The sequence below is a fragment of the Dromiciops gliroides genome, chromosome 5 (genome assembly GCF_019393635.1).
Source record: "Dromiciops gliroides isolate mDroGli1 chromosome 5, mDroGli1.pri, whole genome shotgun sequence".
Taxonomy (NCBI): Eukaryota; Metazoa; Chordata; class Mammalia; order Microbiotheria; family Microbiotheriidae; genus Dromiciops; species Dromiciops gliroides.
In genome coordinates, this window is record NC_057865.1 from 279048972 (window position 1) to 279070931 (window position 21960).

Genomic DNA, 21960 nt, shown 5'->3' on the forward strand with positions numbered 1-21960 from the left:
CCCAGGTCCCTTCCAGCCTTGGATCTATAAGCTTATGCCTTATGATTGGACATCAGCATTTACTCATCTTTTATTTTTTTGTGAGGCAATTGGGGTTAAGTGACTTGCCCAGGGTAACACAGCCAGTAAGTGTTAAGTGTCTGAGGTCGGATTTGAACTCAGGTACTCCTGAATCCAGAGCTGGTGCTCTATCCACTGAGCCACCTAGCTGCCCCTTACTCATCTTTTTTGATAGAGGTAAATCCTTGACTCCTCACTTACTATGCCCCAATCTGTTACCAGGGCCAATTTCACACCCCTTCTCTCCTCTGACACTGCCCCCTTTGATTCTCTGGACCAACCCATTGTGTTTCAAATGGAGCTACTTGACTGTGTCTTTAAATCCAAATCATTCTGGCTTTCTTTGAATTGCCAATAATAGCCCCCAACCCAAGCCTCTTGGGCTAATCCTTTAGGTTTTGATGGCTTAGAACTATTGTAAATAACAATTCTTTTCTGTTCTAGTCAGAAACTTGGGGAGGAGGGTATCTTCCCCTCCCCATTGATATTTTTGTGATAGTAAATTAATCCATCTATTATCTCAATTCTCACCTAGCCCTTAGTCATCGAATGGATTGCCTCAGACAAACAAAGGCCTGGGTCATCTACTGCATCCTTGGCCTTCACTAGTCATTGACTTTTGTCTTGACACTGGACTCTGGAGAAAAGAGTGAGGCTGACTCTTCCCAGTTGACTTTTCTCAGCTCTGCCTCACTTAAATTCATCAGCAAGTCAAAAGCTCACCCACTGGGGGAAGCTAGGTGGCACAGTGGATAGAGCACCGGCTCTGGAATCAGGAGGACATGAGTTCAAATCCGACCTCAGACACTTAACACTTACTGGCTGTGTGACCCTGGGCAAGTCACTTAACCTCAATTGCCTCAAAAAACCAAACAAAAACTGCTCACCCACGTCATGTTTTTGGCCCTCTGCCTGCTGGGAGTCTCTGTCTACTCTAGTCAATCCTCCATTCAGCTACTAAAGAGCTTTTCCTAAAACACAGATCCTATCATTTCCCTACTCACAAAAATCGGGTGGCTTCCTATCACCTCTAGGCGATAAGAAATTATCTGGTGTTCAGAGCCCTTCATAATCTAAGCCCCCTCTTTCCCTTTTAGTTTTCTTGTACTCTACTCCCCACAATGTACTTTTTTTTTGTGGGGCAATGGGGGTTAAGTGACTTGCCCAGGGTCACACAGCTAGTAAGTGTCAAGTGTCTGAGGTCAGATTTGAACTCAGGTCCTCCTGAATCCAGGGCTGGTGCTTTATCCACTGTGCCACCTAGCTGCCCCCACCATGTACTCTTTGATCCAGTGACTCTGGCCTTCTCGTATCCCACAAACATCTCCTGGTTCTGGGCATTTTCTCTGGCTGTCCCCCATGCCTGGGATACTCTCCCTCCTCACCTGTGCCCTCTGGCTTCCTTGGCTTCCAAGCTCCAGCTAAAATACCACCCTCTACAGGAATCCTTTCCCCACTCTTCTTCATTCTAGTGCCTTCTCTCTGTTAATGATTTCCTGCTTATCCTGTACATAGCTTACGTATTTCTTTGCTCATTGCCTCCCCTATTCAATATGATATGGGGCTTAGGATAAAAATATGAGTTCCTTGAGTGCAGGGACCATCTTTTGCTTCTTTTTGCACCCCCAGCATTTAGCAAAGTGGCTGGCCCATAGTGGGTGCTTTATAAATGCTTATTGACTGACTGACTGACTGACTGACTGGTAGCCCTACTCTGTCATTTATCTATGAAGGCATGTTTTTCCTGTGGTGTGGGAGGTAGACAAAAGGAGAGCAGGGAGCTGTGAATGAGCAATGAAAAGGAGACCCTTCCCCCTCCTCCCTCTCCCTCTTTCCCCAGGCAGGAATACATTCACCTGGTCTTGGGCCTTAGGAGCTAGATAAATTACTTGATTTTGAACAAACAGTGGGGTCAAACTAGGGGTCAAATTTGGGCCCTACAGTGCCACCAGGTAAGTGGGCAGGCAGGAATGTCTGCTCAAATCTTAAGCAGAGAGAGAACAATTACTTTATAAATGAAATTGTTTTTTGATCATCATGGGAACTTTCTGTATCCCATTATGTACTGAAATCTGAAGGTCTGTTTTTTCCACCAAGCCTTAGATATTTCTCTGTATTTTGAAAATAATTTTGAAGGTTCACAAAAATGTTTGAGTCAAAGAATTGTTCGAATATCTTTTTTTTTAAACACCTCTTATAAATGTTTTATAATAAAAATGTTTTTTTTTCAGGTGCAGCCACCATGTACACAAGATATAAAATTGTGGAGAAGCAAAATCAAACTTCTTTTTTCAGTAGTCCAATTGTTAACATGGTATCATTAGTCCTTGGATTGGTGGGCTGTATTGGAATGGGCATTGTAGCCAATTTTCAGGTATGGATAAGTTAGAAAACAACAACAACCCATTAATATAATATTTATTATATATACTTATACATATATATAGATATCTATTTGCATGTATGGATGCGTGTATGTGTATATGTATGTATGTATTTGGTTCTGTAGAATATTAAAATATAGTTTTTGTATCTGCCTGTCTCCTACAAACAGATCAGAGGAATAATCTTTAATCTCTCCTAAAAATTAATAAACAGATCAGAGAAATGATAATATCTTATAATAGTTCCTACAATGTGTTCCCATACCTGTCCTCCTACAAATATAATAACCAGATCAGAGAACATAGTTAAGAACCAGATCAGAGAATTTAATATCTCCTACAAGACAAACCAGATCAGAGACAGACAAAAAAATAAACATAATATTAATTTAATATTTTGTCCCAATAAGAAATATATAGGGGCAGCTAGGTGGTGCAGTGGATAGAGCACCGGCCCTGGAGTCAGGAGGACCTGAGTTCAAATCTAGCCTCAGACACTTAACACTTACTAGCTGTGTGACCCTAGGCAAGTCACTTAACCCCAATTGCCTCACCAAAAAAAAAAGAAAGAAAGAAAGAAAAAAGAAATATATAACACATGATCATGTGGAGACTCCCCTCCCAAGAGGGAAGCTCAGAGACCCCCTCCTTCTAAAGGTTTTTAAGGTTTCTTTGCCCATGGGTTACAGAGAATTGTCAGTTACAATACTATGATACAGAACAATTTCAGTTATAACAAATATGGAGAAAATACTGAAGCATCATGATAAGATTACAGGATTCCAAAAAGGGTTTGGCAAGACTGAGGATGCCCAGATGTCACCATAAAATAGGGACTTACTAAACTGAGGGAAAAGAAGTCGCTAGGTATGGTCTTTTATCTGCTAGCTATCTGGGTTCAGTTTTGGAGTTCAGTTGAAGGACATTTCACTCCTATTAATCCAGGGTTTCATAAAAAATACTTTTTGATAAGAAGGCACCTCCATCAAATCCAGGTGATCCATATATTCATATTAACAGTTCAATGTGTTTCTTGCTGAAACAAGTGGACAAAAGAAGGTGTCACTGGGGAGAGGTGGTGGTTCTTAGGTATTCCTCAATAAAGAATTACACTCACACACAGTCCAATTAGAATTAAGGTGGTTTTTTATTTGGCGCTAAAAAAAGTGACCCAGTGGGAAGTCAAAGACTTCACCCCAAGAGAGGAGGGCTTAGAAACATTCTCCTCCTGGAACAGAGGGAAGGCACAAGCTTTTATAGAGGATAGATGGGGTGTCCACTTGAAAACTGGAAAGTTCCCTTTTGGGGTGGGGTGGGGAAAGCTTGGATACTTGCTGTATCCCTGAGAGTTGAGGATTTTTTTTGAAATGATGGTCCTGACCTTTTGGGTTATTTCTGTCTCTCTGCTCCAGTCAGGTAGTAGTCACACCTAATTGACTTTCTGCTATAGAATTTTATCTCCCCTTACTTCTTAGGTATGTCTGTCCTGATATCTAGTTGGTCAATCTAAGCATTAATAGTCCCTTGACTCCTTGTTATGTCTGTCCTGTTATCTAGTCATCTTTGGTTTTGCTTCTCACAAAGAAACTTCTGATTTCTCTTAAGCCCCATGTCAGAAGGCATGGTCAAAAAATCAAACAAAGGCGTGGAAAGATAACAGTGAGTGAAGTTTGGTCATGCCAATTACAGTTCCCTTTTCCAGAGAAATGGAATGTTTTGAGTGAACAGAAAGCTGCAATACCTGGAACTAGAAGGGACCTTTGAGGCCATCTATTTCAACCCTCTCATTTTACAAATAAGGAAACAGAAGCCCAGGTTGGTTAAGTGACTTGCCCCAGTAGTAAGCAACAGAGGTAGAATATGAATTCAAGTCCTCTGTTTTCAAGACTAATGCTCTACTCCATTCTGAACATATTTGCTCTGTGAGTTTCTGGAAATGTTAGAGTTTTGCTTTTTGATAATGATCTTTAAAAATAAATTACATATCTTGAACTTCTGATGTCAGGTTTTCCCCAAAGTGCTGTTAGATGTGACCTTAAAGATCAATTAGTTCGAAATACTCCTTTAATTAATTTATTTCTAAAACTAATCTTCATTAGGGGCAGCTTGGTGTCAGTGGATAGAGCACTGACCCTGTAGTCAGGAGGAGATGAGTTCAAATCCAGCTTCACACATTTACTAGTGGAGTGACCTTGGGCTAGTCACTTAACTATAATTGCTTCCCCCACCTTAATAAATAATTGGTTTTGATGCCTTTTGTTTTTATATCATTTATTTCTAGAGGTTAGCATTGCATCCCTCTTGCTTCCTCGATCCTAGCACAGTGGCACACACATATACTGTGTATTTTCTTTTAACAAGGAAAAATATTTAAGCAAAACCAGTTGACACAGTGATTGGTCCTGTCTTTCTTTGCATTCATCATTGCCCAGCCTGTATTCTCTAAGATCTTCAGCAAAAGGTGGGGGGAGAGGGCAGAGAACAGAATCGCCATTTCCTCATCTGTTGCCTGGGGTAGTGACATTTTCAGTGACTTGCCCAAGGTCACTCAGTCAGTATGTGTTAAATGTGGGATTTGAACCCAGCCCTTCCTATCTCAGTTAGTATTTGAGGCTCTGACTAGTTCATGCAGCTATTTAGCATCTGTCTTTGTTCTGTTCATTTACATTATTGTAGTCATTGTAACCACCTCATTTTCCAAATAAGAAAACTTGGACACTGGGATTTTTTGAGGTCACTTGGTCAGTTAGTGACAATGCTGGGACTAGGTAGGAGCCAAATGTATTAATTAGGTGGACCCACCACCTGTAAACACAATCCAGACATTGAGTCTAAGTAAAACTGTGTATGGCTTAGCATAATTCCTGGAATTCAGTAAACACTTAATAAATGCCCGTCAATTTGTTGTCTGAAGGTAACTAGTTAACTTTCTCTGTAACTTCTAATTGAGGCACATGATTCTATGGCTTTCTTAGCCTGCCAATTAGATAAATATACAATTTTGCTAAGTTGGTTTTATGACAGGTCGCTATAGAGAAGATATCATGCTAATTTTATTGATCACCCAAAACTTACCTCCTCACTTAACTACCCAAACCAAAAAAAAAAAAAATGGTGTGAGAAATTAGAAATGATCATGTAAATAGAGACTGTTTGTTGTTCAGTAGTTTCAGTCATGTCTGACTCTTCATGACCCTGTGTGGGGTTTTCTTGGCAAAGAAACTGGAGTGGTTTGCCATTTCCTACTTCAGCTTATTTTACAGATGAGGAAACTGAGAGAGGGTTAAGTGACTTGCCCAGGGTCTTACAGCTAATAAGTGCCTGAGGTGAGGATTTGAATTCAGAAGATGAGTCTTCCTGACTCCAGGCTGGCTCTCTATGCACTATGGTGCTGCCTAGTTGCCCATAGAGGCAGTTTAGAGTTGAGGGTATCTTAAACTTCTTAGTGCTAAGCTATACAAGGAATCATGGGCACTATTTACCCTCAGTGGGAAAAGTAGTGCGTTAAGGAAAGTCATATTAGTAATAGTACTACTACTAGCATTTATATAGGATTTTAAAGTTTGCAAAGTGCTTCACATCCATTATGTCAACTGATTTTTTTCTTTTTTTCTTTTTTTTTAGAGGCAATTGGGGTTAAGTGACTTGCCCAGGGTCACACAGCTAGTAAGTGTTAAGTGTCTGAGGTCGGATTTGAACTCAGGTACTCCTGACTCCAGGGCCGGTGCTTTATCCACTGTGCCACCTAGCTGCCCCATGTCAACTGATTCTTACAACAAAGGGGAAGACATAATTTTTTCTTTTGGCTGCTAGGGGTAATGTTTTAATTCTGAGTTTAATATCAGTTTAATTCTCAGATCAATATCTAAATGATATATGTTAATTAAATAAGAGGAAACATTTTGACTTAATGAGATTATATATAAAGTGCTTTATAAACTCTGAGGCGATACATAAATGCTAGTGTTATTATCACTGCCGGCCTTATTGGCCCATACCTGCCACTTCACTGGCCTAGGGACCTCCCCCATCAGGAAACTCCCTCTATCCATGCAGGTCAGTCTTAGAAAGTTCCAATTGCACATGTGTAAGCTATATCTGATTGCTTACCACCTCAGCAAGGAGGGAGGGTAGAGAGGGACAGAGTGAGAGAGGGATAGAATTTGGAACTCAAAACTTTAAATAAACAAAAAATAAATAAAATAAATAAAAGTTCCCTGGGGACGCAGAGAGGTTACCTAGAGTCACAAAGCCAGTGTGTGTCAAGGGGAAGTCTTCCTGTTTTGAGGACCAACCTTTTTACCACTATCCTAGATATAGTGCATGCAGGTAGGACCATGGACAGAAACACTGGGCCTGGATCCTGAATGTCCTGAGTTCAGATTTGGACTCAGACATTGATTAGCCATGTGAACCCATGCAAGTCACTTACCCTGTCTGCCTCAGTTTCCCCATGTGTAGAGTGGGGATAATAATAGCACCCATCTCCTAGGGCTGTTGTGAGGATTAAAAAAAAGAAATCATATTTGTAAGTAGCTTTGTATGCTTTTAAATGCTATATAAATTCTATCTACTATTATCACACCCATTTGCCTCTTGCATAACAAAATATGTATATATGCCTTGTTGGGGAGAGGCTTATTTCCTTTATTATTGTTTCTCATCATGCTTAGTAGTAAGTGCCTAATAAATGTTTGTTAGATCAAATGAAATTACATCACCATTAAACATGCAACAATACTATACTTGTATTTGGCTTCATTTGTTGTTGTTTTAATATGAAATATTTGAAACAGATAAGAAGATAAAAGAGGAAGAGAGGCAGCAGGGGCTGCCCTGAGTTAGTCTCACATCTGACCCATACTGGCTGTGTGATCCAAGGCAAGTCACCTAGGCCCTCAGTGCCTCAGGCATTTCTCTAAGGCTGCAAGTAGCAAACACAGTACCAACTGGCATTGGTAGAGGGACTCTCTTCCTTCCTCTCTCCCTCCCTCCCTCTTCCCTCCCTCTTTCCCTTCCTTCCTTTCCTTCCTTTCCTTCCTTCCTTCCTTCCTTCCTTCCTTCCTTCCTTCCTTCCTTCCTTCCTTCCTTCCTTCCTTCCTTCCTTCCTTCCTTCCTTCCTTCCTTCCTTCCTTCCTTCCTCCCTCCCTCCCTCCCTCCCTCCCATGGTTAAGTGACTCGCCCAGGGTCACAAAGCTAGTAAGTGTCTGAGGCCAAATTTGAACTCAGGTCCTCCTGACTGCAGGGCTGGTCCTCTATTCACTGCACCAGCTGGCTGCCTCAAGTCCTCTGTTTCAATGAAAGCCCAGGTCATGACCAAAGCAAAATACAGGAGGATAGGTTGATTGCTATGAATTCTCATGTTCTTTATTCATCTGCTTCTCTAGAAATTGGGATTTGATTGTCATCCATCAACTTCCTCCTCATTCTCATCATAAGCTAACCTTTATGTGGTGTCTTAAGGTTTTCCAAGTGCTTACCATGATTTTTTTTTCCCTAGCCTCATTTTAATTCCATCGACCTTGATTTACTGGATATCATTTCTGAGGTTGAGCCCATATAGCCATCCAGGTCTTGCTGTGCCCAAGTAAACTTCAGGTTCTCTCCCCATGGTCTGGAAGGAGGAAGTGATACTCAGAAAGGGGCCATGCATTCGCGGAAAGGAAACCCACAGGCTGCCACATTTTCAAACTTGTCAAGTTTCTTAAATTCTTCTCAGGCTTCCTCACTTTAGAAAAAAACAATCCCAGAGCCAAAGCTGGGGCTCCTCCGAGCAATGCAGAAGTCCAGCCAAGCTCTGCAGTGCTCTGGGCTCACTTCTATGGAGCTTACTAAGTGGGTCAACAAACCTGGGGCATCAACACCTACCAGATTTCCATCTCCAGGAAAACAAAGAACCAGGGAGTGGTGTTGTTATTAGCCCTGGGATGTCAGCCTCTCCATTCCACATCTCCCAGCAGTGGCTGGCCAGAGACAGAGTTAACTGATTCCTAGCACCATCCTAGGCTCTGGGGAGCTGGTTAGAGAAGAGCTACATATAGGATAGTTTATATCTTATTGGGACTTTGTATGCTAGCTCTCTGATTGACACAGGTGCCATTGAGTTATCAACATCGCATTGAAGTTGCTTTAAAGAATCACTAATGAGAACTCAAAAAAATTTTTTTGGCGGGATGTTGGATTATGTATGTGACTCTGGGCAAATTACTTAATTTCTCTGGACCTCAGTTTCTTAAATCTGTAAAATAAGGGGATTAGACTAGATGACCTCTCATTTTCCTTCCTGTTCTATATCTGGTTTCATTGCTCTGGAAAATCTGAATGAATTCAAATCCTATTTTTGACACTTTCTACCCTTGTGACCTCAGGCAAGTCATTTATCTCAGTTTCCCCATATGGGAAATGAGATAGTTGGATTTGATTTGATTCAACAAGGGTTTCATAGACTCATAAATTTAGAGCAGAAAGAGACCTCAATCTGTTAGAGATGAGGAAACTGAGGCTCACAGAGATTAAGTCACTTTCCTAAGGTCACACAGGTAGTTTCAGAGGCAGCATTTGAACCCAAATCCTCTGTTTCTGCTTTTTTTAAACCTTAGTTCATACACTTTTGCCCATTGCTTTTCCAAAGTCTGTATCTATCATTTCTTATAGTGTAAAAATATGCCTTTTGGCTTTGACTTCTTCTAGGTCAATGTCTCAGCAGTCTTTGTTTTTTAGTTTTGTTTTTTTGGGTTTTTTTGGTGAGGCAACTGGGGTTAAGTGACTTGCCCAGGGTCACACAGCTAGTAAGTGTTAAGTGTCTGAGGCCGGGGCAGCTAGGTGGTGCAGTGAATAGAGCACTGGCCCTGGATTCAGGAGGACCTGAGTTCAAATCCGGCCTCAGACACTTAACACTTACTAGCTGTGTGACCCTGGGCAAGTCACTTAACCCTCATTGCCCTGCCCCCCACCCCCCCAAAAAAATGAAGACAGATTTTATTGATTTATCTTGTTTTTACATTGTGTAGATTTCTCCCTATATCCATTCCTGCTTTCGGATAAATGTCTCTAATAATAAAAAATTTTTTCTTATCTAATCTTTTTTAAATAAATGAAAATCCACTTCATTTACTGATGGATTAATGGATTTTGTACTAATGAATATTAATAAATTAATGAAAATCTTTCATTCCTCTTTCCCTTCCAAAGAAAGAGAAAGAAAAACAAAACCCTTGTAAAAATATGCATATTCAAGGAAAACAAAGTTCATGAATTGGCTGTGTCCTATGTATCTATCTATATATGCATACACATACATGCATATACACCCAAGCTTTTATACACATTTGTGTACACATACATACATATATATATATATATATATATATATATATATATATATATATATATATATATATATATATATATATACACTCTTATCTACACATACATAAATAAGTCACTAATTTTCTCTTCACCTCAGTTTCCATGTTTGTAAAATGGGAAGTGTTGGTCTACAAAGTCTTTAAGGTTGCTTCCAGTTCTGAATCAATGATGGGTGAGTCAATTCACCCCTCTTGGCCTCAGCTTTCCTCATTTGTAAAATGGATGGGTATTGAGCTACATGCCCTTTTAAGACCTCTTCTCTCAGCCTATGAGCCTATGATACCATATTAGATGGAAAGCACATTGAGAATCTGAGAGCCCTGTGTAAATTCCTCTTTAGCTAGAGAGTCATTGCCTTGTCCATGTCTTTGATTGGTCTTTCTCTTGGAAGAGAAAGCTCTGTCTGTTCACAGCAGCTGATCATTATTGTCTCCTTGGCTGTAACCTCCATGCTGATTTTTCTCTCCCCTAGGAGTTGACTGTTCCCGTGGTCCATGATGGAGGTGCCCTGTTGGCTTTTGTCTGTGGTGTTATGTATACCCTCCTTCAGTCCATCATCTCCTACAAATCATGCCCGCAGTGGAACAAGCCTTCCACCTGCCACATAAGGATGGCCATCTCTGCTGTGTCATGTGCTGCTGTTATTCCCAGTATCCTTTTGACATGCAGTAATCACTGGGACTAAAAACAAGTGGTTAAAACAGGATCACTGGGTCACTGTAAACCCTTCCAAGTTTATGAAGCAGAGAAGAATGTGGGGTGACTGTGTTGGAACATAGAGAGAGCTCTGCTTCTGGAATCAGAAGATCCAGGTCCTGATCCCAGCACTGATGCTTGCTACCATTGTGCACATGGGGAAATCCCTTTTCTTCTCTACCTCAGTGTTCTCATCTGTAAAATGAGAGGGTTGAACTACGTGACCTCTCAGGGTCCCTTCTAGCTCTTCATCCATGATCTACCCTTGACCCTTGCTATCTATGTGGCCTCAGACAAGTCACGTTACCACCCTGGGCCTCAGTTTGCTCATCTGTAAAATGAGAGGGTAGGAATAGACATTCTCTTTGGTCCCTTCCAGTTCTATATCTATGATCCTAAAAATTGGGGCTTCAATTCCCCTAGGTTTCAGAAAAAGGCAAAAGATTAGGGGGAAAAAGTAAATCCTTAGTGTGAGACTTATATCCATAGAATTTGGTTAGATGGAAATAATTTTGGGGAAGAGTATTGGCAGAGAGGTGGAGAATTGGGGGTGGTGAAAGGAGAAAAGTATGAAAACCTGAACCCTCTCTACTTTCATTCATGAGGGGTCGGTTTTATGAGTCATGTAAATTTTTTTTTTTTTTTGCGGGGCAATGGGGGTTAAGTGACTTGCCCAGGGTCACACAGCTAGTAAGTGTCAAGTGTCTGAGGCCGGATTTGAACTCAGGAACTCCTGAATCCAGGGCCGGTGCTTTATCTACTGCACCACCTGGCCGCCCCCATGTCATTTTTCTTTGTAGCACAATATCAATATTTGGTGGCACTCTCTAGGGAGGGCCACCAAATATTGATATTGTATTTAAGGCATCAGTTCAACTAAGCCCTCAACCCTGAAGCTCTCTCATCAGTTATTTTTGTAAAGAATTGGAATTAAAGTGACCTAAAAATCTTGGGGGCAGCATGGTTTTGCATAAGAATTGTCAGATTTGGGGGGCGGCTAGGTGGCGCAGTGGATAGAGCACCGGTCCTGGATTCAGGAGGACCTGAGTTCAAATCTGACCTCAGACACTTGACACTTACTAGCTGTGTGACCCTGGGTAAGTCACTTAGCCCCAATTGCCTCCCCCCCCCCCCAAAAAGTGTCAGATTTAAGGGACTAGAAGACCTCAGTTCAAATCCTTGCACCATCTTGGAAAACTTGGGCAAGTCTAGGCCTCATTTTCTCTGTTGCAAAATGAGGGGGGTTAAGGGAGGATCTTTGATCTAGGTCTGTACAGAATCTCAGATGCCTTCTAGTCCAACCTCTTCCTTTTACAGATGAGGGAAAATTTTAAGGGTCCAAGGTCACAAGTAGTCAGATTTAGAGGTGGATTTGAACCCAGTTCCTCTTGCAGGATTACTTCTAAGATCCCTTCTTAATCTAGGATCCTTTGACCTTTTTCCTTCATGTTTAAATACTTGACAACTCTTTATACCAAGAGGTAGAAATTGACATAGAAAGAAAGCACTGAAGTAAGGAAGATCTGGATTCAAATCCTCTCTCAGACACAGACTGGTTGGGTGATCTTGGGAAAGCTGTTTTAACCTTTTAGCAACCCAGGTAAATCTTGAAGGCTGAAAGTTGCAGAACAGTTGCCAGTCTGAATCAATAGAGGGAATTTTCTCTCTGGGAGTGCCCTATGGCATTGGAATTCCCGGCCCAGATAGAAAACCTTTAAAAGTGAAAAATACACATGTATGTATAACTACCAGTCAAGGATCATGGTTTTAACAGTAGGAAGGACCTCAGTGGCCATCTTCTCTAATTTTACAGAAAAGGAAACTGAGGCCCAGAGAGGTTAAGTGACCTTCAGTGAATAAAAGTAGAAACTGAAGGCTTCCAGATTTCCCCATTTCACCACCCCAAACTCCCATCCCTCACCCAATTCCCTTCCCCAAAGATTATTTTCATCTAACCGAATTCTATGGAATTATTCTCACAATAAGGATTTATACTTTTCTCCCCAAATTTGCCTTTTTCTGAAGCCTGGGCTATTTTGAGGTGAAGCCGTCCCACAGCTAGCACAGTAGATGATGTCAGAGGTGGGATTCGAACCCAGGTGTTCCTTATTCCAATTCCGGCACTCTCCCCAGTATGCCATATTGCCTTTCAGAAAACTATACCCTCTGCTCCCAGCTGGTCTCCCATCCAAGTAGTAACATAACCTGATTGTGTTGATTTCGAAGACAGGACCAGCTCAGTCATGTTGCAGATGATATATCTAATGATGATTATTCACGGTTATTTTGTAAAAATAGCAGAGAAATTTGCCCATCGGTCCTGCCAGAGGGGAAGTGAAAGTAGTGAAGGGGAATTTTCTGAAATCTTCCGCATCTGTCTGTGCAAAACTTTCTAAGGCCTGAGAGATGGGGAACAACAGCGATACAAATTCCCATCTTCCAAAATCTCTCTTGCAGCTGTATCATAGAAACGGCTGAATCTTAACCAAAAAGAGGAACTTGGAGGGGAGAACTTGGAGAACAATGGCGGCTGGATTGGTCGAAGCTGGTTAATTCCTTGAGGTGGTAGTTTGCAGTTTTCAAATGAGTAAGATTCGAGTCAGATGATAGGTCATGTGCTTGGGTCCTCCGTGTCTGAGTCTCTCTGCAAAAGGCATGGAGTAGACCTACTGCAAATGAACATGAGAAGGTTTTGGTTCCTGTTTTTTCTTGAGTGGAAGAGAGATTGATGATGAAAGCCTGACTGTTTAACCTTCCTGGTGAGAAGGTGGCACAGGCCATGTTTACTATCTTGGTTACCTTGTTCATTCAGTCCATGGAATAATAGGGTAAGACCACGTTCTTCCTAAAATGTTCCTTTTGTAAAAATATTTTTGGCTAATATTGGACATAAAGCTCCGAGCTCACAGGTCACAGGCGCTCAGACTTGGGAAGGACCTTCGAAGCCTTCTAGTCCACCTCACTGAGAATTCCCGCTTTGAGATCCTCAGAAAGCCAGTGTTCAGTCTTTGCTTGAACACCTCAAGAGGAATCTACTGCCTTCCTGTAGGAAAACTATAATTGTTAGAAAGTATTTTCATTAAGTCAAACCTAAATCTTATTGTACAGATTTCACCCATTTTTCTGGAAGCACACTAGTACAGTGAGAAAGAGTGCTGGATGGGGCAGCTAGGTGGCACAGTAGATAAAGCACTGGCCCTGGATTCGGGAGGACCTGAGTTCAAATCTGGCCTGAGACACTTGTCACTTACTAGCTGTGTGATCCTGGGCAAGTCACTTAATCCTCATTGCCCCCCCTCCCCCAAAAAGAGTGCTGGATTTGGACTCACAAGACTTGGGTTCAGATTCTGCCTGTGCCATTTACTTAATACCTGTGTGAACTTGGACAAGTCATTTGACTTCTGTGGGCCTCACTTTTTTTTTTTGTGAAATTAAGGGGCAGATTAGGTGCCTTCTAAGCTCCCTTCTGGCCCTAATGACCTGAGTTTGAAACCTTGTACTTTTGCTTGCTGACTGACCTTGGGAAAGTTGTGTAACCTCCCTAGGCCTCTCAGTTTCTTCATCTGTAAAGTGAGGCAGTTAGGTGGTGCAGTGGATGGAGCACCAGGCCTGGAGTCAAGGAAGACTCATCTTCCTGAGTCCAAATCTGGCCTCAGACACTTGTGCCCCTGGCCAAGTCACCTAACACTATTTGCCTCAGTTTCCTCATCTGTAAAATCAGCTTGAGAAAAAAGTGGCAAATCACACTAATGTCTTTGCCAAGAAAATCCCAAATGGGGTCACAAAGAGTTGGACATGACCAAGTAGATCAAGTCTAATTGCTCCACCACTTGACCAGTTTGAAGACCGCCATCTTGTCATACCACTCTTCAGCCCCAATCTTCCTACACTAATCATCCCCAATTCCTTCAGCCAATATCTTCTACCCAGGTAGGTGGCACAGTGGACAGAGCACTGGGTCTAGAGTCAAAGACCTGAGTTTAAATCCAGCCTCATAAACTTACTAGGTGTGTCCCCAAGCAAATCATTTAATGTGTCTGCCTTAGTTTCTTTAGCTATAAAATGGTAATAATAATAGCACCTATATACATTTAAGACAGTGATGTGTGAATGAGAGACACTATCATGATCTTGGAAAAAGAAGGTTGGATTTGGGGTCAGGATGACTTGGGTTTGAAGCTCTCTGACCCTGGGGAAGATATTTAAACTTTCTCATCCTCATTTTCCTGGTGTGAACAATAAGGTTATTGTGAGACCTATACCTATACCTAATGAGATAGCGTATGTAAATCATTCTGCAAACAGTATAAATGTGAGATGTTAACATGGGACAGACACAGTGGATAGAGAGCTAGGCCTGGAACCAGGAAGAGTCATCTTCCTGAATTCAAATCCGGCCTCAGATGCTTAGTAGCTGTGTGACCCTGGGCAAGTCACCTCACCCTGTTTGCCTCTGTTTCCTCCCTGAAATGAGCTGGAGAAGGAAATGGCAAACCACTCTAGTCTCTCTGCCTAGAAAATCCCAAATGGAGTCAGAAAGAGTCGAAAATGCCCGAAACCACTAAATGACAACAGAAGTCCTGCCTGTTAAGTCCAGCCATTTAATCACTAAACCACTGGCTCTTGAGGTTGAATCCTTAATGAAGGTGACCCAGCACATTTGAACCCAGGTCTCCTTAATTGATAAAGTATCTCTTCCCTTCTGTACCACAATGCCTCAGGTTAAAGATGGTGATGTCTAAACCTAACGAGGACAGCTTTGCTTCCAAAGAATTAACTGCTCACCAAGTCTTTCCTGTCTCCTCCCAACATGTCTATGAGAGTAAAGGTATTCTGATCCCCATCCCACTAATCAGGAAACGAAGCCACAGAAGCAGAGAAACTTTCTAAAATTTGCACAATTAGGATTATGATTTATGCCTTTTTTTTTTAAGCACCCTAGGTCTTTCTTGGTATGTGTCATCCTCACACCTTCCCCCTTTCCCCCTCCCCCACTGAACTTTCTCTTATAAACAAAAACCCCATTTCATTTATTTTTAAAATATTTTAAATCACAAAATTAATAAATACTAACAAAAGCAAAGATTAAAAATAGCAATGAGAGGGGCAGCTAGGTGGCGCAGTGGATAAAGCACTGGCCTTGGATTCAGGAGGACCTGAGTTCAAATCTAGCCTCAGACACTTGACACTAGCTGTGTGACCCTGGGCAAGTCACTTAACCCTCATTGCCCTGCAAAAATAAATAAGTAAATACATACATACATACATACATACATACATATTAAAATAGCAATGAGAACCTTTTCAATCAACAACAAAAAACTAGACATGAAACAATTTACTTCAGTCATTTGTGGCTTTTCAGAAACAGTGTATCCTCTATTAGAATTATCACTGGCTCCTAAGTCCTAGTCTACTTTCTATGCAGGTTTCTTAAACAGCTATTGATTTGGGAGGTGGTGGACTAGTGGTGTCACAAGTGGCATGCATGTTTTCAGATATGTCTGCCATGTTGGTTTGTTTTGCTTGATTTTACCTTCTGCAAGGGAAGGTTCTGCTGAGGAATGGGAAGGATCACTTATGCTGCATGAGGGCAGTGGAAATAGTACTGTCTGCATAATACCAGGGATAGTGATGTAAAAAAAGAAAAGAAAAAGATCAATAAAACATTTAAGAAAAAAAAATAGCCACTGATGACTCCCTGGAGCCATCTTTGGTAGTTAACTTTCCAATAAAGATGTGGAAGCTGTGAGAGGACAATGATGTTGTCATTGTTGTCAGTGGTGGCGTTGTTGTTGGCATTGTTGCTGGCATTGTTGGCATCATCGTCGTCGTCATCATCATTATCATGTAAATTCAGGATTCAAACCCAGGGCTTCTCACCCTAAGTCCAGCAGATTTCCCATCATGCTTCAAGAGCTGGATAAATAAAGGCATTCTGCATATTATAAGGGTTTTTTTTTGATAAATAATCGGAAAAGATTTACTGAGATAACCTGTATTTCTTTGTTCTCATTTGCCAGCTACCATCATACATTTGTTAAAGGTACACAAATAACCCAAATGCTCCCCTCCCAACCTTATTTCTCCCAGGATTGTCTGGACACTGACTTAGCTGCTTATTTTTGCAATTGTGTATATTTAACCCGAAAAATCTTATTAGAAGAAAATTCTTATTAGAAGGCCACTTAACTTTGGTGTCCAAGGAGCTATTTTCTACCAGACTGTTGTTTCCTTTACCATCTATTTTCTCAGTGATTGCCTGTGCCTCACTAATTTCCATAACGAAACTGGAATGGAATCCAAATGAAAAGGTAAGACTTTCCTGACCCTGAGTTGAGAGGGGACTGACCTGCCCTTTGGTGGGGGAGAAATTAGGGTAAAATCTGCAAAGATGTTGAGTTAGAGAAACAACACAGTGGATCCCAAAGGATTGTTAATTTAGGATGGGAAGGGGCCTCAGAGACTATCTGGTCTAAAATCCCTCATGGTACTAGTGAGGAAACTTGAGGCCCAGAAAGTTTAAGTCCATCACAAGCATCTCAGGGAGGATTTGAACCCAAGTCTTCTGAAACCAGGTTAATATAGGGTTTGTTAGGGTTAAGCATAATAATAGAAGAGTAATTTGCATAGAGATGGCAATTGAATACTCATGATTAGGGTGTGGAAAATAGTTGACAAATCAGCAAAAAAAAAAAAAAAAGTGAGAATTTATCAGACAGGAAAAGGTCCTGACTCTAAATCGAGCAATCTTTCTGTTGCTGCCTTCTATGAAAGCCCACAAAGTCAAAGTAGAAGAGTTTGGCTTGGGTATTAAAGGCACAGAGGGTTCTTGAGTAAGGGAGTGATGTAAAACAGTATTTTTTTTTTGCGGGGCAATGAGGGTCAAGTGACTTGCCCAGGGTCACACAGCTAGTAAGTGTCAAGTGTCCTGAGGCTGATTTGAACTCAGGTCCTTATGAATCCAGGGCCAGTGCTTTATCCACTGCACCATCTAGCTGCCCCATAAAATAGTATTTTAATAAAATTTAGTGATGTGCAATCTCAATATGAATCAATAGTATGACAAGGGAACCCAAAAACCTAATGCATTCTCAGACTATATTAAGAAAACTATGGTGTGCAGAATGAGGAAGTGAGAAACTCCATGTCCTTTGCCCTGGTCAGATCAGTGTGGGAATACTGTGTTCAGTTCCAGGTGCCACATTTTAGGAAGGACATCATCAAACTGCAGCACATCCCAACATTGGCCACCACAAGTGGTGAGGGACCTGGAGACCACTCCAGATGAGGACAGATGTTAGAGAGGGAAAGATGACCAAAGAAGTACTTTTTCTGTCTTCTAGATTGAGAAATTAAGGCCAAACCCCAAAGAAAGCAACTTAGTTTTGAGGTAGGGTCTAACCTGAATTCTGAGGAAAGTTCCTTCTACTTTCCATTGATGAAAACTTCCAGCTGCTGTAGTCTTGCAGCTCCAAGTTGTTTTCATCACAGTGGACACTAGGGGGCAACCTTTGACCATGAATGCAATAGATCTCCAATACTGTCCTAGGTATACCATCACCAAATAGAACAGCCAGAGGCTTAGGGAGAAGTATTTGTCTTCATGCCAGTTACCTCTGTTGATAAGAAAGAAATGGTCCAGTTGGTGGTTCATTGTTTAAATCCAGCCTGTTTTATTGTTTGTTTGTTTTAGTTTTTGCGGGGCAATGAGGGTTAAGTGACTTGCCCAGGGTCACACAGCTAGTAAGTATTAAGTGTCTGAGGCCGGATTTGAACTCAGGTCCTCCTGAATCCAGGGCCGGTGCTTTATCCACTGTGCCACCTAGCTGCCTGAATTAAACCTGTTTTTAAAAATCGTTGGCTGTTTGAGAGATTTCAACCCTATGGGGTCATAGACCTAGAGCCGGAAGGGACCTCAGAGCCTGTCTAGTCCAACCCACCCACGAGGCCAAGGAACTTGATGTCATCTGCCCAAGGTGGCCCAGCCAGTGGCAGCAGATACTATATTGCAGTTGAAGAGCAGCAGTAAGCTTGGCTCAAATCATTTTCCTTGAGGCATGACAAGTCCCTTCGCCATTCTGAACCTCAGTTTCTTCATCTGTAAAATGAAAGGATTGGACTAAAAGTCCTCTAGGGTCCCTTGCAGTTCTAGATCTATCCTAATATGACATGCTTTGTGACGTTGACTGGGTTACAACTTCTCTGAGACTCAGTGTTCTCATCTTACACTAAATGATAACCTCTAAAATTTCAGCTCTCAATCCTGTGAGCACTGTCAAAGATGCCAAAAGTCTTTCTGTCCACCAGAGGACCAATTGAAAATTAGATTTGCTGGTAGACCAAAAAAGTTTGGTGTAAGGAAGGATGGCAGCTGGGAAATTGTGTAAAGCCCAACTGGTTGATGGAAGGGGTAGCAGATAAAACCATACACTGCCTCCTCCACATGTTAGTTAATCCTTTCTTGGAAACTTGAGAGCATTTCACTACTCCAAAGAGAACTGATTTAGAAGCCAGAGGACCTGCACTCAAATTCTACCTGTAAAATTTGCCAAGGGAAACCTTAGGAAAGTGATTTCACCCTCATTCAGTGAAGGTCCCTCATTGGGACTCAGTTTCCTCATATGTAAAAGGAGGAGATTGGACTCAACGGATTCTGAGGTCCCTTCTAGCTTTAGAGCTACGATCCTCCTCCCCCATTCATTCCTCCCCTCATCCCAGTGCTTCAGGGAAGCTTATATGAACATCTTCAAAAATAATTGCAGGGGCAGCTAGGTGGCACAGTGGATAGAGCACCGGCCCTGGATTCAGGAGGACCTGAGTTCAAATCCGGCCTCAGACACTTAACACTTACTAGCTGTGTGACCCTGGGCAAGTCACTTAACCCCAACTGCCTCAGCTAAAAAAAAAAAAATTGCAAAGCCTTAGAATCATGGAATCTTGGGGGGGTGGGGGGAAGGGATTTTTAGAACCACCCGGAGCAGCAATTCTGGATCCCTGGGAAAGTATTTCATAACCCCTTCTCAGAAAAAAATTGTTTTAAAATGAATAAAATAGGATTACAAAGGAAACCAATTGTATTGAAATAATAATAATAAAAAATTTCTTAATGTTCACAGACCCTGGATTAAGAACCTCTGATAAAGAGTCTAGATTCTAGACCAATGCTAACCCAATTCGGCCTCTGCTTTCTCATTTATAAAATGACAGAGTTGGTCAAGATCTCTTCTGTTGTCCTTCTGATAACTAACTCTCTGAGCCTGGCCTTGGGGAGATGGCTGAAGGTGCAAGGATGTGAGTAGCTCTTTCCTGCTGGCCTCTAGGGCTCCTGCAATGGTTTAGGATTCACCCTCCAGTGGTCTTTTGTCTGTTTCTCATTCCCACCAGGATTACATTTATCATGTAGTGAGCGCGATCTGCGAGTGGACAGTGGCGTTTGGCTTCATTTCTACTTCCTGACTTTCATCCAAGATTTTCAGGGGGTATTTGTCACATGGCAGAAGCCATAAGCCAACCAGTAGAAACCTGTTGAATTTTATAATATGGGATATTTTCTGTCTTTTCTAATGACTTCATGCAGTCATCTTTCAGTTGTGTCCAACTCTCTGTGACCTCATTTGGGGTTTTCTTGGCAAAGATACTACAGTGGTTTTGCCTTTCCTTCTCCAGCTCATTGACAGATGAGGAAAATGAGGTAAATGGGGTTAAGTGACTTGCCAAGGGTCATACAAGTAGTAAGGGTCTGAGTTCGGATTTGAACTCAGGTCTTCTTGGACTCCAGATCTGGCACTCTATCCACTGTGCCACACTGCTATTCCTGTATCCCATCAACTAACTGATCTCTCCTTTGCAGTGTCACTTCCAGCTGCCCACTCCTCACAGGTCCACCTCCCCTGGAATAGGTGCTAATTACCATTAGCTTCCAATGGGCCTTCTCTGCTCTCTCCTCTCTCTAAATCATCCTGCCTGAGTAGTCTGTAGTAAAAATCTGGGTGGACATACTACTTCTCTGCTCAAAAATTTTCACTGGTTCCCTATTACTTACCAATTAAAGTTCAGATTTCTTCTACAAATGGGTACTACTCTATCTTTCCAGTCTTATTTCATCTCTCTTCCTCTACCCCCATGCTGCAGACAAACCAGTTGTGGCCAAACTGTAGTCCCAACTACAATCTTATTTTCTACAGGAAGCCTTTTCCAACCCTTGCATTGCCTTCCTTTGTTAATTATTTCCTATTTTCTTATATAGTTTATTTGTATATAAGTGTTTGCTTGCTGTTTTCCCCCCATTAGATTGTAAGCTCCCTTGAGGGCAGGGACTGTCTTTGCCTCTTTTTGTATCCCTAAGAGCTTAGCACAGTGCCTGGCACATAGCAGAGGCACTTAATGAACTATTTATTGACTGACTGCTCTCTCGAAGAGCTTTCATGTTTCTATGTCTTTGATTACCCTGTGACCTCAACATACTATGGCCTTCCTCTTTTTTCTTTTTTTTCTTTTTTGTGAGGCAATTGGGGTTAAGTGACTTGCCTGGGGTCACACAGCTAGTAAGTGTTAAGTGTCTGAGGCCGGATTTGAACTCAGGTACTCTGACTCCAAGGCCAGTGCTCTATCCACTGCGCCATCTAGCTGCCCCTTCCTCCTTTTTTCTAACCTTCTGAATTACTGTCTGTCTGTCTATCTACCCAACTCATAAGTTGCTTCTTTTAGAAAGCCTCTGATCTACTCTCAGTAAAGTTCCCTCTCCTCACATTCCACATGGTATTGTTGTCTTGTAACATTCTAATGCCTAGTTTCCTCCCTGGGCCTACCACTAAGATCTATTCTGTAGGTCCTCTCTCCACAGTTTCACCTATCAAAATTTACTTATCCTCTGATCCCATTCCCTTGGGGCCTTGTACTTTGATGGATTGCTTTGGTATGACACTAGAAAAGAGCACTGCTTTGGATCAAAGTACCTGGGTTTGAATCCTACTTCTGATGTTAACTACTGTGTGACCCTGGGCAAGTGATTCAAATCTCTTCAGTTTCCTTATCTGTAAAATGAAGGGCTTGGGCTAGTTGACCCTGAGGTCCCTTCTTCCTGCTCTGGATCTATGATCCTTTAAATTCACAGTTTGGCTCCTGCTTATCTTTCTAACTTATTTCACATTATTCTTTTATACAAATCCTATCTCCCAGCCTGGACTAACCACCTTGCTCCTTGTACTGACCGGACATTCTCTCTCATACTCATGCCTTTGCAGGGGCTCTTCTGCATGCCTATGATGCATTCATTCTCACCTCCTAGAATTCTTGGCTTCCTTCAGAGTCTCAACCAGGTACTACCTCTGCAGCCATTCCCAATTCTCTACTTATTCGTTCCCTATTCAGATTAGGCTGTTTTAAATTTCTCTTTACAAATGTTGTGTTCCCTCCAGTAGACAGTAAATTCCTTGAGGCAGGAACTGAT

General features: G+C 41.8%; 1 protein-coding gene across 1 annotated transcript in view; it reads left to right on the top strand.

The window, feature by feature from the left end:
* The window catches only part of DRAM1 (DNA damage regulated autophagy modulator 1), a 46995-nt gene extending 26978 nt beyond the window's left edge, over positions 1 to 20017 (top strand). The window contains 5 exon segments of the mRNA XM_043967712.1: positions 2292 to 2434; positions 10285 to 10462; positions 16764 to 16822; positions 19896 to 19950; positions 19953 to 20017. Coding sequence (XP_043823647.1) covers positions 2292 to 2434; positions 10285 to 10462; positions 16764 to 16822; positions 19896 to 19950; positions 19953 to 20017 — 500 coding nt within the window.
* The last annotated feature ends 1943 nt before the right edge of the window (positions 20018 to 21960 follow it).